This window comes from Phragmites australis, chromosome 15, assembly GCF_958298935.1.
Source record: "Phragmites australis chromosome 15, lpPhrAust1.1, whole genome shotgun sequence".
NCBI lineage: Eukaryota > Viridiplantae > Streptophyta > Magnoliopsida > Poales > Poaceae > Phragmites > Phragmites australis.
In genome coordinates this window covers 2,099,234-2,115,699 of record NC_084935.1, presented here as the reverse complement: position 1 = coordinate 2,115,699, position 16,466 = coordinate 2,099,234, and the positions used below count along the sequence as shown (strand labels likewise).

Sequence of the window (16,466 nt, the reverse complement as noted above, 5' to 3'; positions counted from 1 at the left end):
ACGATTACTCGAATGGTTGAGTTAAGGACACGAAATATATATATATATATATATATATATATATATATATATATATATATATATATATATATATATGAAGTAGGATCAAAGCAAAGGTAACAGAAACAAAATAAGGAATTATTAGAAACAGGGGTGGGGAAAAGGTGAAGCGGTGGCAGGAAGTGTCGAAAACACGAGGGAGGTGTAACGGTACAAATGAGAAAGGCGACCTCCATATGCGGATTGCGGTGGACACTGGAGATGGCCATTGTGAGTGAGAAAGGAAAAGGCGGTGGCGACAGTGGGAATAGCTGTCACACATGGGGAATAGAGAAGGCAACGACATTCGTCGTGTGCGAGAGAGAAGGGCGGTCGCTTTGGAGGCGGGCGGAGGTGTCAAAGGGGTTAGGGTGTGTTGGGGTCGGCGTTGCAGCATTCCTTTTTTTTCTTTTGGTGCAGTGACGTCGGTTGAGGCAGACGAAGACAGAGAAGAGAGATATGTGATGGGAAGACCCAATTGCAAATTATTGCTATTTGGTGCTTCTTGAAAGGGCTATATGAAAATATCACATGAGGGATATTTGGCAGCCAGTTTACGTGAAGAGATCTGACGGCTCAGTTTTGATGATCGTGTGGAGTGGCTCTTTTTGCAAAGAACTCTACGGAGTTTAGATATTTAAGAAGATTATGGCTCTATTTATTTTTTATTCTGATTATAGATTCTAGTCTCAAAAGCAAAAACAAACATCATAATATAAAAATCGATTCTCATAATCCACAACCAATTTGTACTAAAAAATTCCACACCCTACAATCTGATAAAAATAAGCTTTTACAAATTTTATAAACTGAACTATATTCATCTAGAACAAACAAACCTAACATGAACGTTTTTACGCCCACTGATAGCATTAGACTCTAGTTACTTGGATCGTCATTTTAATTTCACCTCACACATCACACAAGTATAACGGCACACAGCAATTCAAGAGTTACGCTGGTTAATCAAGCACGAAATACGCAACTGAAAGTACAAGCATGCATGACTCAACTGATACATTTCATTGCATTTCATCATTTCAATTGAATACAGTCAAATACAGACGACAACGAATCGACGAAGCTGGCCTAGCACAAAGTTCAACTTCAAATACATGCTGCGCCGTTATTTTCACATTGATCAAACCTTGCACCAGTCCGTCTTTGCCGTGCCACCTGTGTGCACTTATGATCACAGACTGCAAAGCACCAGGCTTTGCAGCAATGCAATTGAGGTACACTAGTCAGTAGGATATATATTAGCCATAACTCGCTCCACAGTAGCAATAGAGGGCTAGGAAGAGAGATGGAAGTCACAACACACAGAGACACACACTACAACATGCATGATATGGCACCACAAAAGCACAGTTATAGAAAACACTTTACAATGAAAAAGGACACAAGGAACTCCTCTAGGCTTATCAGAGCAGCCATTAAATTCTTGGCTTCACGCGTCTTCCATTGGCATCACCGCCATCAAGGACTTCATTTGAATACAAGCAAGGGCTGACAGAGTGCTCTCCTACCTTGGCCACATACTCGAGAAGCTCGGTCAGAAGGGATGGGCAGCTTTGCTGCAAATAATCAAACCCATCGGTTTGCATGACAGCTGCAAAGAAAAACACGGTTATTTGAGAGCCAGTAAATAGTCCATGACATAACATGCAACATGCATCCATCCAATACAAGAATATCAATTTCCATGATGCTTTACTGTTTTAACAGAAACTAGGCGATAAAAAACATTAGTAGCAACAAAGTGTATCCAATACTTTTGAAAGATGGTACTGAAACGCATAATGGTAGGTGAGCGGTTCTGATTATCAGATTTTGCATCCAACGTTGCACAAGACAAATGATACGATCAGTAACTAGCCAGCCAAAAAGAGGCAAGGAACAGTTGGTTATGACTAATGTGATGTCATAATCAGTTTAATGCTTTCTAACAAGCTCTTTAATTATTTCACAAACTATCTAGAGACAACCTGTCGACACATTTTTCAAATGAAACTATGTTTCACATAAAAATTCACCATGAAAAAAAGATGAGCCATAATAATCACTTTTTATAACAAGGGCAAACCCCAGGTCCCTAACCCTACAGTGAACCAGCCATGTAACCAAGAAATGGGTTGGCTGTATATTATACCTTAACAACTTCTCAGGCAGAGCCACAAATCAAGTTAAGGTTCAGAAATATTGTACTTACCTTTCAAATTCTCAGGCAGAGCCACAAATTTCAAGCAAACAGTTTTTAGCTGATAACAGTGGTGCTGTTCAGCCAGCGCCAAAGTATTTGCAACGGTGTTTATTGCAACATCTTCACATAGCTTGAGTTCACAGAGCAACTTTAGTCTCTCCAATGCATAACGGTCCGCCGCAGCAAGTAAATGCTGAGCCATCAAAGTGGACACCCAAGTCGTATTTACACCAGTAAGCTCTTCAATGTCAGGCAACTCATCCCAGTACATAAAATGGAGTAAGGCCTGCAAAATTCCATGTGCATAAGCTTGTTTGAATTAATGGATGCTGGAGGTTAAATGAATACATCATGCTCCAGCAGAACTAAGGGGATGCAACAACAACAAAAAATAGTGAGCATAAAGTGGACCAATTAACAATGTACCATAGAGTGGAACAAGTATCAACAGATGAACATGACTTCTATTCTAGATCCATTAGGTGAAACAGAGGAATGTTTGCGAACAGCATATTGCATCAATAAAGCATCCCAAAAAAGGTGCCAATCATACAATATTAATAAGTAGTTCCAACAGTAACCATCAAACGACATATCAGCAGCATGTATCACTATATTTGCTACACCCTGATATTCTAGTTTCTAAATTTCATAAAGGCAGCATTTGCTTGCTTGAGTTCTGACTTCAGAATTTAGCAAGGTAGAGCATGGTTGCACCTTTCTATTTTCCAGTTGTTTTCATATTATATGCTGCTGAATCAATATGCACAAAAGCTGCTCAATCAGTTTTTTTTTTTTGGTCCCAACCAGTGGTTTCAAGAAAATTATCACTACCACTTTAATGACATAACACGGTGATAACAGCAAAGAGTGATTACTTTTCAAGACATTATGACAATAACAAAATCAAAGGGAAGAGATAACATGAAATATAAATGAAAGAAAATAAACTGGGAGCCAGGAAAACCTTGAAGACTGGAGCCTCCATGTCTTCCATCTTTATACACTTCATGTTTTTATCCTTCATGGGACCAAAAAGCTGTGCCCTAAAAACTGGTGACCGGGCCGAAAGAACCACCTTGTGAGCAGGAAACATCTCCCCATCAACTTCAAATGTAATGTCAGTTCTCTTTCCACTTGTGAATAGCTGGCCAATATGTTGAGCCATATTGGATGGTGGCACTGGTATTGTGTATATCTTCGGTCCTTCAGTATGTGACTGAACAACACCAACGGTGCAGTTCACTAAAAGGCAATCATCTTTAAGATAATCTGATGTTTCCAGGGCTGATCGTTTGAAGAAACGCTTGTAGCCCCTGTATGAACAGAAAGATAAGTTACTTCCGATAAGCGATAACTAGTGAAAAGAAAGAATAGTCCAAGCATGATGCATGTGGCAATACATAACATTCAAGAAACCAACCAAGCAGAAAGCCAAGTAGGATGACAGAAAACTTAATGAGTAACCAAGGAACCACAGTGAGAACATTGATGAATCAACACATACATGAACTCTAAGCAAAGTGTTGCATGAACACCGCATTTCCTGAAATACGTAGTATCAACTTACATATCATCCAAAAATAAACTTGCAACACTGAATGCTCAAATATAAGGCCAGCAGATGCAAGCAATACAAGAAATATGCAATCAACTAACGATTACAGTGAAACTACAACCTCATTCAAAGCTGTTAACATCGCATAGGCACAAATCAATGATATCATATTTTAATGCAGATAAAACAAATGGTGAACATTAACAATAGAAACATTAAAACGTTAGCAGGGTAGCAATGGATAATACATGGTAAAAACAGTCCCTATTATGATTTTATGACATAGATACAAGCCCATCAGACTAGCAATAACTTCTTAAATCTAAAAAAACTAGCTTTTAGAGTGCAGCATTTATGATTTGACAGCAGTCTGCCATATCATGTAATTATACCACAGTCCATATGCCTTTTGCTGACTTAAACATCACTACTGCCAGCAAACGTTTTCAATTTTGCTACTAAAAGTCAGAAACAACACTAAAACAGAGTGGTTTCTTTGGAATGCTCCAAGGATGCCAAAATTACTTGTTGGAACATCTATTGTTCAGAGTGCATGGAGTCAAAGCTTCACTTATAGGAAAACAAGAATAATTCAAAGTGCACAGTGTGTGGTATTAAAAATTTAGGATGTTAGTTGCATATATGCAGCTTGGGCAGATAAGGATTATGTAACCCAACACGACTGTGCTTAAACCCATTGTCTCATTCCATTACTTTGCGCAGAAAAGAATAGACATTATTTATCTGAGTAGCCTTAAGTACCAAACCACCAAGCTAACAACTAATTACATAACATGCAATTGTATAATTGTCTTTGTTTGCTCCATTTTCATAAATATTGAATTAGATGGTTCAAGCAGCACTCACAATATTGCAAAAATAATGCAAAAATTAAAGTACATAGAGAAAAGCTATATCACAGTCGAATATCAAGGCAATTTGGCACACCTTTCATATCCTAGTACAGAACTGGAAACACAATGATATATTTATGATCCACAATCAAAAATCAAGAAATATGACACGGCCAATAGTAGCAATTTAGACTTGAAATTAACCATATACCTACAGGCTAAAGTATAACTTCATACCACCATGGCTCGCTACATTGATTTAAAAACTAACAAGGCAAACAATATTACTATGCAGATAAGCTGGTGTACAACTAAACCACCTAACCCACTGCACATCCTCAAACCAAAACACAATAGCAATGAGCTCCCAACTAATGAAGTCAATGCACCGGTCAATCAAGTCAATGCATGAAGCCAACTAATGAAGTAAATAAACTCAACTCAAATTCATCAACAAACATGCATTTATAAAACTAAATAATCAAGGCCCACATGTAATCTAAATGAATTGAATCCACTAATTTTTTTACATCGAACCAACCAAGCAAACCGTCTACTGAAATGAGCAGAAGTAAACTGGAGCAGACAGCGCATGTGCAGCATTAGCTACAGGGCCGGTCAACAACTACATATTTGAAACATTAAAAACAAAAGTTGATATAATACTATGCACTAAACAAAATCCATTCACCAATTATCAAATTAGAAATATTGTAAACACAAAAAAAAATTGACTGCTAAACCTAAAAGGACTGCCATGTGCATCAAAATCTCTTAAATCTCCAAGATACAACTAACTGCCACCAGCATTTATAGCGACATAGCAATTTCTACTCAAGCATATGATCAAATTAGCAATTTCCAATCCAAAGAGAAAGAGTCGCTTCGATTCGACGGGCACTACAAAACTGTACAATCTGCACATCCAGACATCACATGCAGTTCGATCCAAATGCTATTGCACAAGCTGAGAGGAACTCACCACATGCTGCCGCGGTACTTGAGGGTGTAGGGGCCGCCCTCGAGGGACCTCCCAAAGTGGGTGTGTACCTTGTCCTGCCCCTTGCCGCTCTGGTCGACGAGCGTGAGCTCGAAGAGCGCGCGCACATCGGTGCCCTCGCTGGCGAGCGCTATGAAGAGGGAGACGTAGGCGGCGCCGTCCTCAGGGCTCTTCCCATCGGGGTAGAAGTAGATCGCCCACTCGAAGCCCCCGACGGAGAAGGACTCGGAGGCGATGTACTTCCCCACCCCGATCCCCTTGGAGAGCGAGTAGCCCGCGATCTTAAAGTGGTGCGACCCGTTCACCGTCTTGGTCACCGACGTGGACGCCGTCTCGGAGGGGGCCGAGGAAGGGGAGGGGGAGGAAGAGGACGCGGTGAGCGGCGGGAACGGGCGCCCCGCGGCGGGGCCGGCGTGTGAGGAGGAGGAGGGACCGCCGCGGCAGACACGGCCGGTGCCCATCGGGGATTTGAGATCGGGGTAGGGTTACGCTCCCCGCGGCGGCGATTCGGCCCGGATCGGACGGATCGGGGCGGGGCACGCCGGATTTCGACGCCGCGGCGGCGGGATTCGGGGGTGCGGGGTAGATGGATTTGGGGGATTTGGGGGGAGGAGGAGGAAATGATGGCGATTGACGAGACCGGAGGAGGAGGAAGAGGTTTTCGGCTTTGTTTGGTTTCTTTGGTTCCGGTTGGGTTTGGGTGGGTGGGTAGTAAAAACGGCTCGGGGTCGGGTCGGTCGTACTCGTCGTGCCTTTGCCTTGTCATGACTGGTCGACCGTGCCGTCGTCGCACGTCGCACGTCGCACCCTCGCAGGGTCAGTTCCTACTCTAGTGAGTGCGGGCGGTTCTCGCATCTCGTGGCCCTGTGGTGATTGGTGAAATAAAAATTGAAGGTCTCGTAAAAAAAATAATATTGAAAATCAAATATCTGATATATTTAGAAGTTCATCACGAATACAAGTTCTTTAGTGACAACAATAATATATCAAGAAGTAAAAATTATAGCATATCACCACTAAGTACAATATTTTTTAAAAAATATCGCAGCAACTAAAGCCTCGAGTAAGAAGGGAAGAAGTAGCATATTTGTATGCAACGGTTTGACGGATTATGGAGTATAGTCCTTGCAAATCGAAGTAATTGAAACTGAGTAGGTTAAAAATACATGAAATTGAAATCATCACCTCCATTAATTGCGGTGACATAAGAAAAAGAATGCGAGGCGGTTGCTACGGTATTTGATTTTGGGAAAGAGGGAAGAGGAAATATAAAGGGTTTAGGGCACGGCCGCAAAGGGCTACCCGTCATCTTGTTCGTTGGTTGCGACAGTGTGACAAGCGAAGAGCACAAGTAAGAGCATCGACTCCTTTTGTTGAGGCTTAGATTGAGCTATAATTTCTCTTTACGTAGTTGACTTTAAGCCTATAAATATATATGGTTATGTACCATATACATAACTAGGTCAGGGTCTCTAACTTTCGGGGGCCTAGGCCATCTGGCTTGCTGTCCTTGCCCAGGGTTGGCCCTGAGTGAGTAAAAGGTAACTGTTGGTACAGCTCAGTTTGGCACTTGATTTTCCTCTTTTTTTTTCTTTCCAGAGTGGCTCATTTGGATTCAAATATGATGGATTTGTATTTATTATTTTGAAAGCAAACGTTTTGCAGCAAAGTATTAGATTATACAATCGTGTGTTTAGACCACATGTAGTGCTCGTTTCTCCGGTAAAAAAACAATATCATAAGTGCATGGTTTTCGACATGACTTGCCATGCGTGTACAAGGCATGAAAAGATCAAGAAGTTTGAGACTAACCCTGTTGAATTTAACCGATCGAGTACTTTATTGTAGTTACATAAGTTGTCACCACGGGAATCTATCAATATTGAACCATACGTGTTCCATTCTACTCATTAGAGTAAAAAATATGTATAGTTTTGGATTACGTGCAACTAACCATTTTAAATTTTAGCTACAGATGAACTGAGATGAAAAAAAAGAGAGGAGATGTGCTGACTGTTGGTAAGTATATAATTAAGAAATATGAGGATAAAATAACAACTATAATAATATCATAATTAATTCTTTCATGTTATAGAAGAAGAAAATGCGTATGTTTTGTTCATCCCTTCTTATTATGATTTCTTTCACATGTTTGTTGAATAGGCAGTCTACAGAGTTGAAGGCTTTAACTCTTTAACTTGGTCTTGCAACATACCTTAAATATCATGACAGATTCCATGAGGTTTGTGCTCATGACCAATGATATATAACGGTGGCCAAACTATGATGATCACAGGAAAAGTTAGAGTATATGGTCTTCTCTTTGTTAGTGGGAAAAAATTGAAAAGCTATTTACCTTGAGAAATGTGATAGCGATATAATATTGTTGAACTTTTAGTAGCTGATCTTTTTCATACTATATGGCTCTGCTTAATACGCTACTAGGAACAGGAAAGAAACAAACATTGATAGTCTCTTTTATGTGACTGTGTGTTTGTAGTATGCATGTATATGTTATTTATGTGTACATGTGTACGTTATTTATGTGTACATGTATGTGTACGTATATCATGTGTGCATATATACATATTGATGGGCTCATGGCTCATCAAGGTATTTCTTCTAGTGTTTCTGAAAATAGTTGCAAAGTGATAAATACTTGAGCAGGCAATTCTTTGAATGCTTTACAATTTGGTTCTTTGCCTTGTGATATGAAACATGGCGAGAGTGTGGGAGGAAAAGTTCTACATGCTTCTGAAGGTATGCTGCGCAATATTTTTATTGGTGCTGATCTACGAAAGAAATAGAAGAGAAGAAACTGAAAAAATATATTCAGATTAACTAAACTGAATGGAAGCAATTAGTTGATGGTGGAAAACATAGCTACAGCTATGACTGGTCGTAAGAAAATATTTGTAGGAACAAATTTGCACACGGAGCTGAAAAGAAGCACAAGGAGCCGTGCAGATCAAGCCAGCTGGTGGAGAAGCAACCATGCATGAACTCCCTGTAAGCCAAGGATCTTTGTTCATACTATTCTGATTAAGACCCAAGTGATTTGGGTCAGTTTGAGTTGGTTCACATCATGGAAAATCGACTTGTCTTCAGTTTGAGTTCGATTCGGGTTCAGCACAGACCTGGATTAAAAATGTCACAACAGTCACATACGAAATTCGTTGTTGGTTGTGTGGGTACTCGTTGGAAAGATAGTTCTGAGAGCTTTCCAACGAATTAAACCCCATAGTCAGATTCGTTGTGTGCATGTCACAGTTGTTAAAACAAGTTTCGGCTTGTAACGAATCCGTGTCAGTTTTAGTTATTTGGTCGAGTCGAACCTATTTCCTCCAGGAAAGAAACGATGACGATCCCATGTATCCTATATTGCCGATCCATCTAGGGTTTGCGTGGAGTGCGTGATCGAGCCACTGTGGCTTGGGAGCGCCTTGTATTCCTGCCAGGATATATACCTTCTCGTATGATCGTGGTCTATCCTGGGTACGGGTGGAAGACATGGTTTGGATTATTGCATCTGCTGTAAACCTGTCCCTTCTATATTTTGCTACTTTCCTGCGTTGGAGATTAATCAAAAGGATTTGTCTTGTCCTGCTGAGTTATACTGCTATTGCTGTCATATGTGTTCTTGAAATATTTGTGCAAACAATCATTCTGGTTCTCGCTTATTCATGTGATTAATTGCTGGCCGCACAAACTTCTATTGAACTGTTCTGCCGTGAGTTCATCAACTGCTACAGCCGAGAGAGCCTATAATTCAGAGGAGAGCGTATTCTTTAATTTGCCAGCTGAGTACTATTGATGTTCTGACAATAGATAAGTTGCTATATTGTGAAGAACACATTATTTTTCTGTTGATTTAATCGTAAATTCAGAGAAGAGTTTAGTTGCTGGAATTTTGTACCGTGAAAGATCCGGTAAACTCATGCATCACAATATTGTGCTCATCAAGTGGCATCACATGTGTCTACGCACTCACACGTGTGTGTACTACATATGTATGCATGATGTAAGTATGTGTGTGCACATATGTATACATATGTACATATGTATATACTATGCAATGTTTACCTGTTGTCTGAGGCCGATTTGGGTCGTTCTTTTATGATAGTACAGTCAACATAAAATTTAGATAATTGTACAACTACAGCTCGAGAAATCGTCAGGATTTATAGATAATAAAGATTCGAGCCAATATGAACTCCTTTGATCCTCCCATCATCATCTACCTGAGTCACAAATGTGGATCCAGTCTGCTGCTTAGTCTATCGCAGCCTCACCGGCACCGCCTTACCCCTTAATCACTATGCTCCTAATCCCTTACAAATACAACATTGAAATATTTGAGAGATCCCTAATGCAACCACCCATAGTCCTCTACTTATCGCAATCGAAGCCCACCCATCGTCCTTCCACCTATGATTGTAGTCCGAGACACAGATGGGTAGACTCGAGTGAAAGGTCGCTCTCCATGGTGATGCTCGGGTTGGCCACCAGGGCCATAGGGGGGACCGATTCGGTCACAATTGCAACCTCATGACCACCGGAGTTGACCCCCTGGTCGAGGCCGAGAGCGCCATTTGGAAGTCCGAGTAGGATTTCTTAGATTCCACACGGAAGGACACCGAGTGCTATGCTAAGGAAGAGGCTGAGGCCAAGGTCGCCGTTGCCACCGAACTCGCTGTCTACGCGGCCGCATCCACCACTGAGGAGGCCGGCGAGGCCGAGGAGGAGGATGGCAAGCCTGAGGAGGAGGACGGTCAGGACACTAACTCCGAGAAGGAATCAAGCGCCGACAGCACGACCACATCTTCTATTGCGTCCAACATGCTCACCCCGTCTACTGCCCCCACGCATGAGGAGGCACTGTCGTCCGCTCCTACTCTGCTTTGAGAGAATATATGCTATTTTTGGTGTCAGGTTGCAATTGCCTTCCACATAATTCTTCTTTCGTCTAGAGCCGCCTCATCCACTTCGTCTTTAGCCATCCTATGATGGTATCATGGTTAGATTGTAGATCCACCTGGACTTTGATCGATTTCTTTTCTTGTTCAGGGATAATAAACAGTTGGGGATCATTCCCTTCTTGTATGCGAACCAAGAAGCTTTCGTTCCTATGCTATACCATTGTTCTTTTTTCGGTGATCCTGGAAATCTAAATCAAGTTCTCAGATTTAATATCTAAACAATATACACTGTGAATTTTACAATTTCATCTATACATTTGTTAGCACAAGATGTGGTGTGTTAAAGAGTTGGTAGAAAGCAGTGGCAAATGTTAATAAATTATTGCAGAGAGGACCAAGTTTATAATCTTTTGTTTGTAAGCAAGTGGTGATCATTTGTTTTTGCTTAAGCAATTTGTGAAAATAGGAGGGGCCATGGTCCCCTTTGGCTATCAAGACCCCTTGTAAAAAAGGACATGTCTACTGTTAGAAGACATATTACACGAAAGAGAAGTTGCTTGTAGTGCTATTCTTTCTTGGTACTAAAAACTTACAACACCATTGGATTGTGGACATTCGTTGGAATTTTGGGCACATCAGCAAAATACCTTTTTGAGAAAAGGAAGAAAAAACAAATTACCTGTTGCCATGCATTTGTCTACCAGTTTCAGAATTAGAAAACACCGTATTTCTCGGATAGCTCACTTAACCTACCGGTAGTCTGTAATCATGCACGTACAACACACGTTTTGCGCAATGTATACTGTGTTAAAATCTCTATATCTACTGCCGAGCAAATTGCACGGTCTTCACACTTGTTCGAAGAATAAAACGAGCATCATCTCTTCACCGCTCACCTCATCCGATCGCCACATCGATGTTGTCTCCTCCGGTTCCGGTCCACCCACTGACCCACCGACGTCCTCATCCAATACAGCTCCCGCCCAGCCTACACCGTGGGCAAAGCTGTGGCCTAAGCTAGGACCATCCCTCCGGCCGCAAGGATGCTAGCACCTCCACTCCGCCCGTTCGACGACTGGCTCTGGTCTTCAGGTTTGATGCGTGGACCAGAGTCAATGCCTTTTACAGGAAAAGGCCTTGACTCCTGATTCTCCTAGTATGTTGGAGACTGTGGTTATCTAGGAACAGCATCTTCTTTGACAACAAGCGAGTCTCTCCCAGTTCGGTGCTTGATCTGATTCGTAGCAATATTGACCATTGGTGCCGAGCTGGAGCAACCAAGTTGAATGCCCTTCATAACCGGTTGCGCATCTACAGCTCAATCATCTGAGCTACGTCTGTCTTTCTTAGTTGTTCTTAAATCTGTGTAATCTCTTTTTATGTTCGTTTAGTAATTAGGCATGTCCGAGGTTGTTGTATTTAAGACTTTTTCTACTTAATACAAAGATACATAGCTCTCCTGCGTATTAAAAAAAAGTTTGATGCGTGGACGCGATGGCATAAGCGAGATACTGTGTTGCCGCAGAAAGCTTGGTCGAGCTGAGCGGCAATCGCCAAGGGCGCATGCAGTGTTGAATCAGCCCATCATCAGACCCGGCAACCGGTGCAACAACATGAAGACACCGCGCTATGTAGCGCACGGCCATGAAAATTGGCTAGAGCCCTTCGATCTTCCCCTGCACCATGCAAGTACCTAGAGCATAGTTTGATCTATACCCTCCCGGAGATCAGCGAGCTGTTCTCACGCGCTTTTACTAGCTACAAGGATCGATGTTTAACACACAAAGGACAACTTTGTCTAGGTCTCCGGTTCAGATTTGCTTCGGTACGCAGCAACAAGCCTCAGGCAGTCAACCCTCAGCTACGAATATGAACATCGTCGATGGCGCTACCAGTGACTGATCTAGGGCTTCGCGCGGATCATTACGCAGTTGGAATTCTTGCCTTGTGTCCTCGCCTTTCGTACCGAGGCCGTTTTCGTATAGAGGCAAGGGGCGTAGCTAGGGTTTGGTACAATCAAAACTAATTGAGCTCTAGAATCAGTACTGATTTTTAGTTCCCGAAAATTATTTGAAAATTGCAGGCGGGCATGTCTCTAATAAGTTGCTCAACTGCCATGTCCCGCTCATCCTTGCCCTTCGGGAAGACACGTTCTGCTGGTAATCTTTCATAACGTGGCAGTGCACCTATCTCCTCACAGTAATCACAAGTCTGGTAATCGTTCAGGACAACAGTGCGTAAATTGGGAGCTCGCTCCATCACAACCCTTAAAAATGTCATTTGTTGCTCCATTGGACTAAAGCCAGTAACCTTGACCTCTTTCAATAGCCAGTCCTTACAACTTTTGAACTCAGGCACCTTCCACGAAGGATTTGTTCGTTTACCAAAAGTCCGTTGTCTCTTCTCAGTATCCACTATGCATGGATGTTCCCATATCTATATTCAAAAGTAAACACATTGTTATATAAAATGAAGAGTAGACTCCTTTTAAATTCAAAAGTAAACACATTGTTATATAAAACGAAAAGTAAATTCCTTTTAAAAAGAATAGATTTGTGGAGCTCAGGTTACACAAAATGACCCCTCAAATTTCCCAATACCCTATAAATGAAAAAATTGACTAAGGGAGGATTTCAATGATTCACGAACAATTTTAGCTTTTTTGGGCAGAAGATGTCACACTTGCAACGGGTGTGCTAGTTTGGGCGATGAGGGACACCTACAATAGTTGAGGGCATTGATCTTGATCCTTTGCTCATGGTCAAATTTACTGGTCTTAGTTCTCAATTTCACGGTTTCTACAATTTCCATTGGCTCGATACAATAAAAGGATGTGATATCTATTACCTGCTTCTTTTCGCTAACTCGTAAGAACCTAATTCTAGTGAAATCTTAGCGATATCCATTGTGCCTAATTATAGTGCGAGGTGGAGGTCCCTAGAAGTTGTCGACCTCTACAAAAGGAGCATGGAGTGGCCACGCCTGAGCGTATGATAGGTATGGATCCAGCAGCATTGGTAGAGGCCAGCAGCAAAGCCTAATGAGTAGCATGTAGCAGCAGTTTGTCAAACATGAGGCCACCAAGGAAGCGCTTGGTGAGTTGAGCCCAACCTAGCTTGGGCTAAGAGAGAAACAGGAGGATGAGGAACGAGAAGGTGAACATTTCATGGCGTCAGGTTATTGTAATACGAGGAAACGAATTGCCATGCACCACAGTCCACAGATATAGGTTTTTAGCAACTTGAACCACATAGCCAGGGGCTTGCTACAATTTGCTCTTTAGAAAAATGTGGTCAGAAAAAAATGGTAAATGATTGAGATGGCCACTTCCTCAGTTTCGATGCCACTCAAACTTTTGAGGATGTATACATGATAATGGAAGCATTTCTTACAATCGAACAAACTAGAAAGGTTTGAAGTAAACTTATTTAGTAAAGAGAACACATTCAATGAAAAGAAAATGAGGAAAACAAACAAATAGGAGTACCTCAATGTCAAATATCTCAACAGCAGGCGCAGCTTCAAGGAGAAATATCGTCCATAACAGGTCAAATTCAACAAAAATGCCATGTAGAGATAGCTTCCTTAGTTTCTTGAATGTTGTGCAGAGTTGTTTTCCTTCCGGTTTTATCCAAATCTGACAGAACAGAGATGCAAAAAGTAAGAACATGAATGATTACTATGTTTTTTGTATAGAGCAACTATGCTCAATTAGGTCAATTGTTTGATAATTTATCTAATGCTTCTGGACAAATGCAAAAACAATATTATCTCGTATCTTAAAGTAGTCATAAACAAAATGAAGGCAAGCATCAGCTATAGTGTTCCTTTAAAATTAATACTTAGCACTGATCTCTAAAATAAAATATATAGTAGAAGCACATTCACTGTTTATAGATTGTAATAGAGGTGCACGAAAATGAGCACGGATTTACCTTTTCTCCATGGAAATTTAATGTTAGGTTCTCTACAGCTGTGGTGTCTCTTAGAACCTCGCTTAACTTAAACCCTTGATGATCAACAGTTGCAGTACATATGAAGTACAGTTCCTTAAGGGATGGGACAACATCAAATGACAATGGGATATTTGGACAAATCCAACTATCCCAACGAAACCGCTCTAGTTTTGGAAGGCACAGAACCTCAAGTTTCCCCAAGCAGCAGAAGCAGAGTTCAAGCACACTAAGTTTCGAGTTCGGTGCATGTATCTTCCATTCCGAGAGTCCCCCCGCATCACAGTTGAAGAGGTAGAGATGCTGCAGTTGCTTGCAACAGTCAAATAGGAGGTGATGCATGTCCCATTCAGCAAAGCAAACATTATATAAAGAAAGTCTTGTGAGGCAATGAAACACACTAGGATAGGCACTGAAAAAGCCATCCACAGTGCGAGCTTGCTGCAGCATTTCCTCGTCATAGCAGTCATCAGGCTCCTTCTCGTCCACAATGGCAAGGTCTAAATCTTTTACGGTTCCAGTGTCAATTGCTTGACTTACAAAAGGGCCAATGACATCTGAGTAATTGTTGACCAAATAGAGCTTAAGTTGCAGCCTTGTGATGGTAGCTTCGCTTCGGGGAGCAGCTAAGAAGTTTGTAATTGCTTTGGTTAGGGAGGACATTGCTTTGTCCATATGTTCAACTTCAATGGGGTTTGGGCATGGGACAGAGAGGAAATTTCTGACATCGAAGGTGAGCTCACGGAGCAACCACGGCAGATGTTTCCACTGTGTTGATAAAACACTTGTCCTTACAGCCGTAGTTATGTCAACTCTCCCCAAGATGGATAACAAAATATCATCAGTCAGCATGCTGAGCCTGTCTTCGTCCTCCGATTTCTACAACAATACAGATGACCGGCTATAAAGTTACTGTACGGCAAACTTGAATGTTTTGTAATGTTAAAAAAAAACTTTATTTGGTTCTAAATAATCCTGCTGGGCTACTGGTTATAGTAAATGTATAAAAGCAGAGCAACTACGGTACTGGGAGAAAAGCAGAGGAAAATACTTACGTGACTTTGTCCGTTATTTAGCTCCATGACTAGTTCGCCTGGCCTTCAGCACAACTGATCGGGCAGCAGCAAGGGCGACAGCAGAGCAGCAGGTTAGGCGGCAACAGGGCGGCGGGGCTTCGAAGCAGGGCTTCCGGCTAGCCCTTCTTCAGCGCCGTGGGCAGCAGCGAGCAGGGCCTCCGGCCGGCCTCGGGACAAAACGGCAGGGATTCCGCGCGGTTCCTCCTCTCCGACCCCCGTCAACCGATCGCACAGCCCTCCTCTATAGGCAGGGACTAAGGCACCACAAAGAGGAGATAGAGATCCAGTTCGGTTAGGATTCGGGGAGAACGGCCGGCCGGAGCTTTATCCAATTGGATTTTGGGCGATTTGGGTTTAATTGAGTTGGAGATAAGAGAGGGATTCGATTTTGATTCGGATAGGGATAAGGTGGGGATTCGGTTGAGGACTCACGGTTGATCCCGTTTGCCAACTTCCAGATGATCTTCCCCTTGTATTTGGCTTGGATTTGCACGCATTTTCCGGTGGCTTGGTTGCGGATGTCGAAGATAGAGGCAGCTGGAAGTAGAAGACGAGCTGCTGCGCTGCCGAGAGGAAGGAAATAAACATGGGCCGGCCAAGAGGAGAAGGGAGGCCGGGAGGGAAGGAAAATGGGTCGTTGTAGCCCAAAAAGGAGCTGTTCCTTTTTTTCTTTCTTATCCTTTCTCCTTTACTATATATATATATATAGGACACCTATTCTGTACTCCTAGGAGTATGTACTCCCACATGCAATATACCACCTAAACAAACACTTTATACTCTTTTATCATTTTTAGTATACTCTAATACTAATTCTAAGATACTCCAATATGAGTTGTATGAAAAAAAATTCAATGTTAGCCT

General features: G+C 41.9%; 2 protein-coding genes across 2 annotated transcripts; both read right to left on the bottom strand.

The window, feature by feature from the left end:
- Positions 1-1,043: 1,043 nt before the first annotated feature.
- LOC133892456 (BTB/POZ and MATH domain-containing protein 1-like) lies at positions 1,044-6,355 on the bottom strand. Its single transcript, XM_062333246.1, has 4 exons — positions 5,637-6,355; positions 3,210-3,558; positions 2,252-2,528; positions 1,044-1,651 (listed from the first exon to the last, which is right to left on the bottom strand). The coding sequence occupies exons 1-4, from the start codon at positions 6,113-6,115 to the stop codon at positions 1,476-1,478; spliced, it is 1,281 nt and encodes a 426-aa protein (XP_062189230.1). The 5' UTR covers positions 6,116-6,355; the 3' UTR covers positions 1,044-1,475.
- Positions 6,356-12,493: 6,138 nt separating this feature from the next.
- Positions 12,494-16,223, bottom strand: LOC133893371 (uncharacterized). Its single transcript, XM_062334373.1, has 4 exons — positions 15,582-16,223; positions 14,509-15,405; positions 14,061-14,210; positions 12,494-13,009 (listed from the first exon to the last, which is right to left on the bottom strand). Exons 1-4 carry the CDS (start codon positions 15,606-15,608, stop codon positions 12,626-12,628), a joined length of 1,458 nt encoding a protein of 485 aa, XP_062190357.1. The 5' UTR covers positions 15,609-16,223; the 3' UTR covers positions 12,494-12,625.
- Between the last annotated feature and the right edge of the window lie 243 nt (positions 16,224-16,466).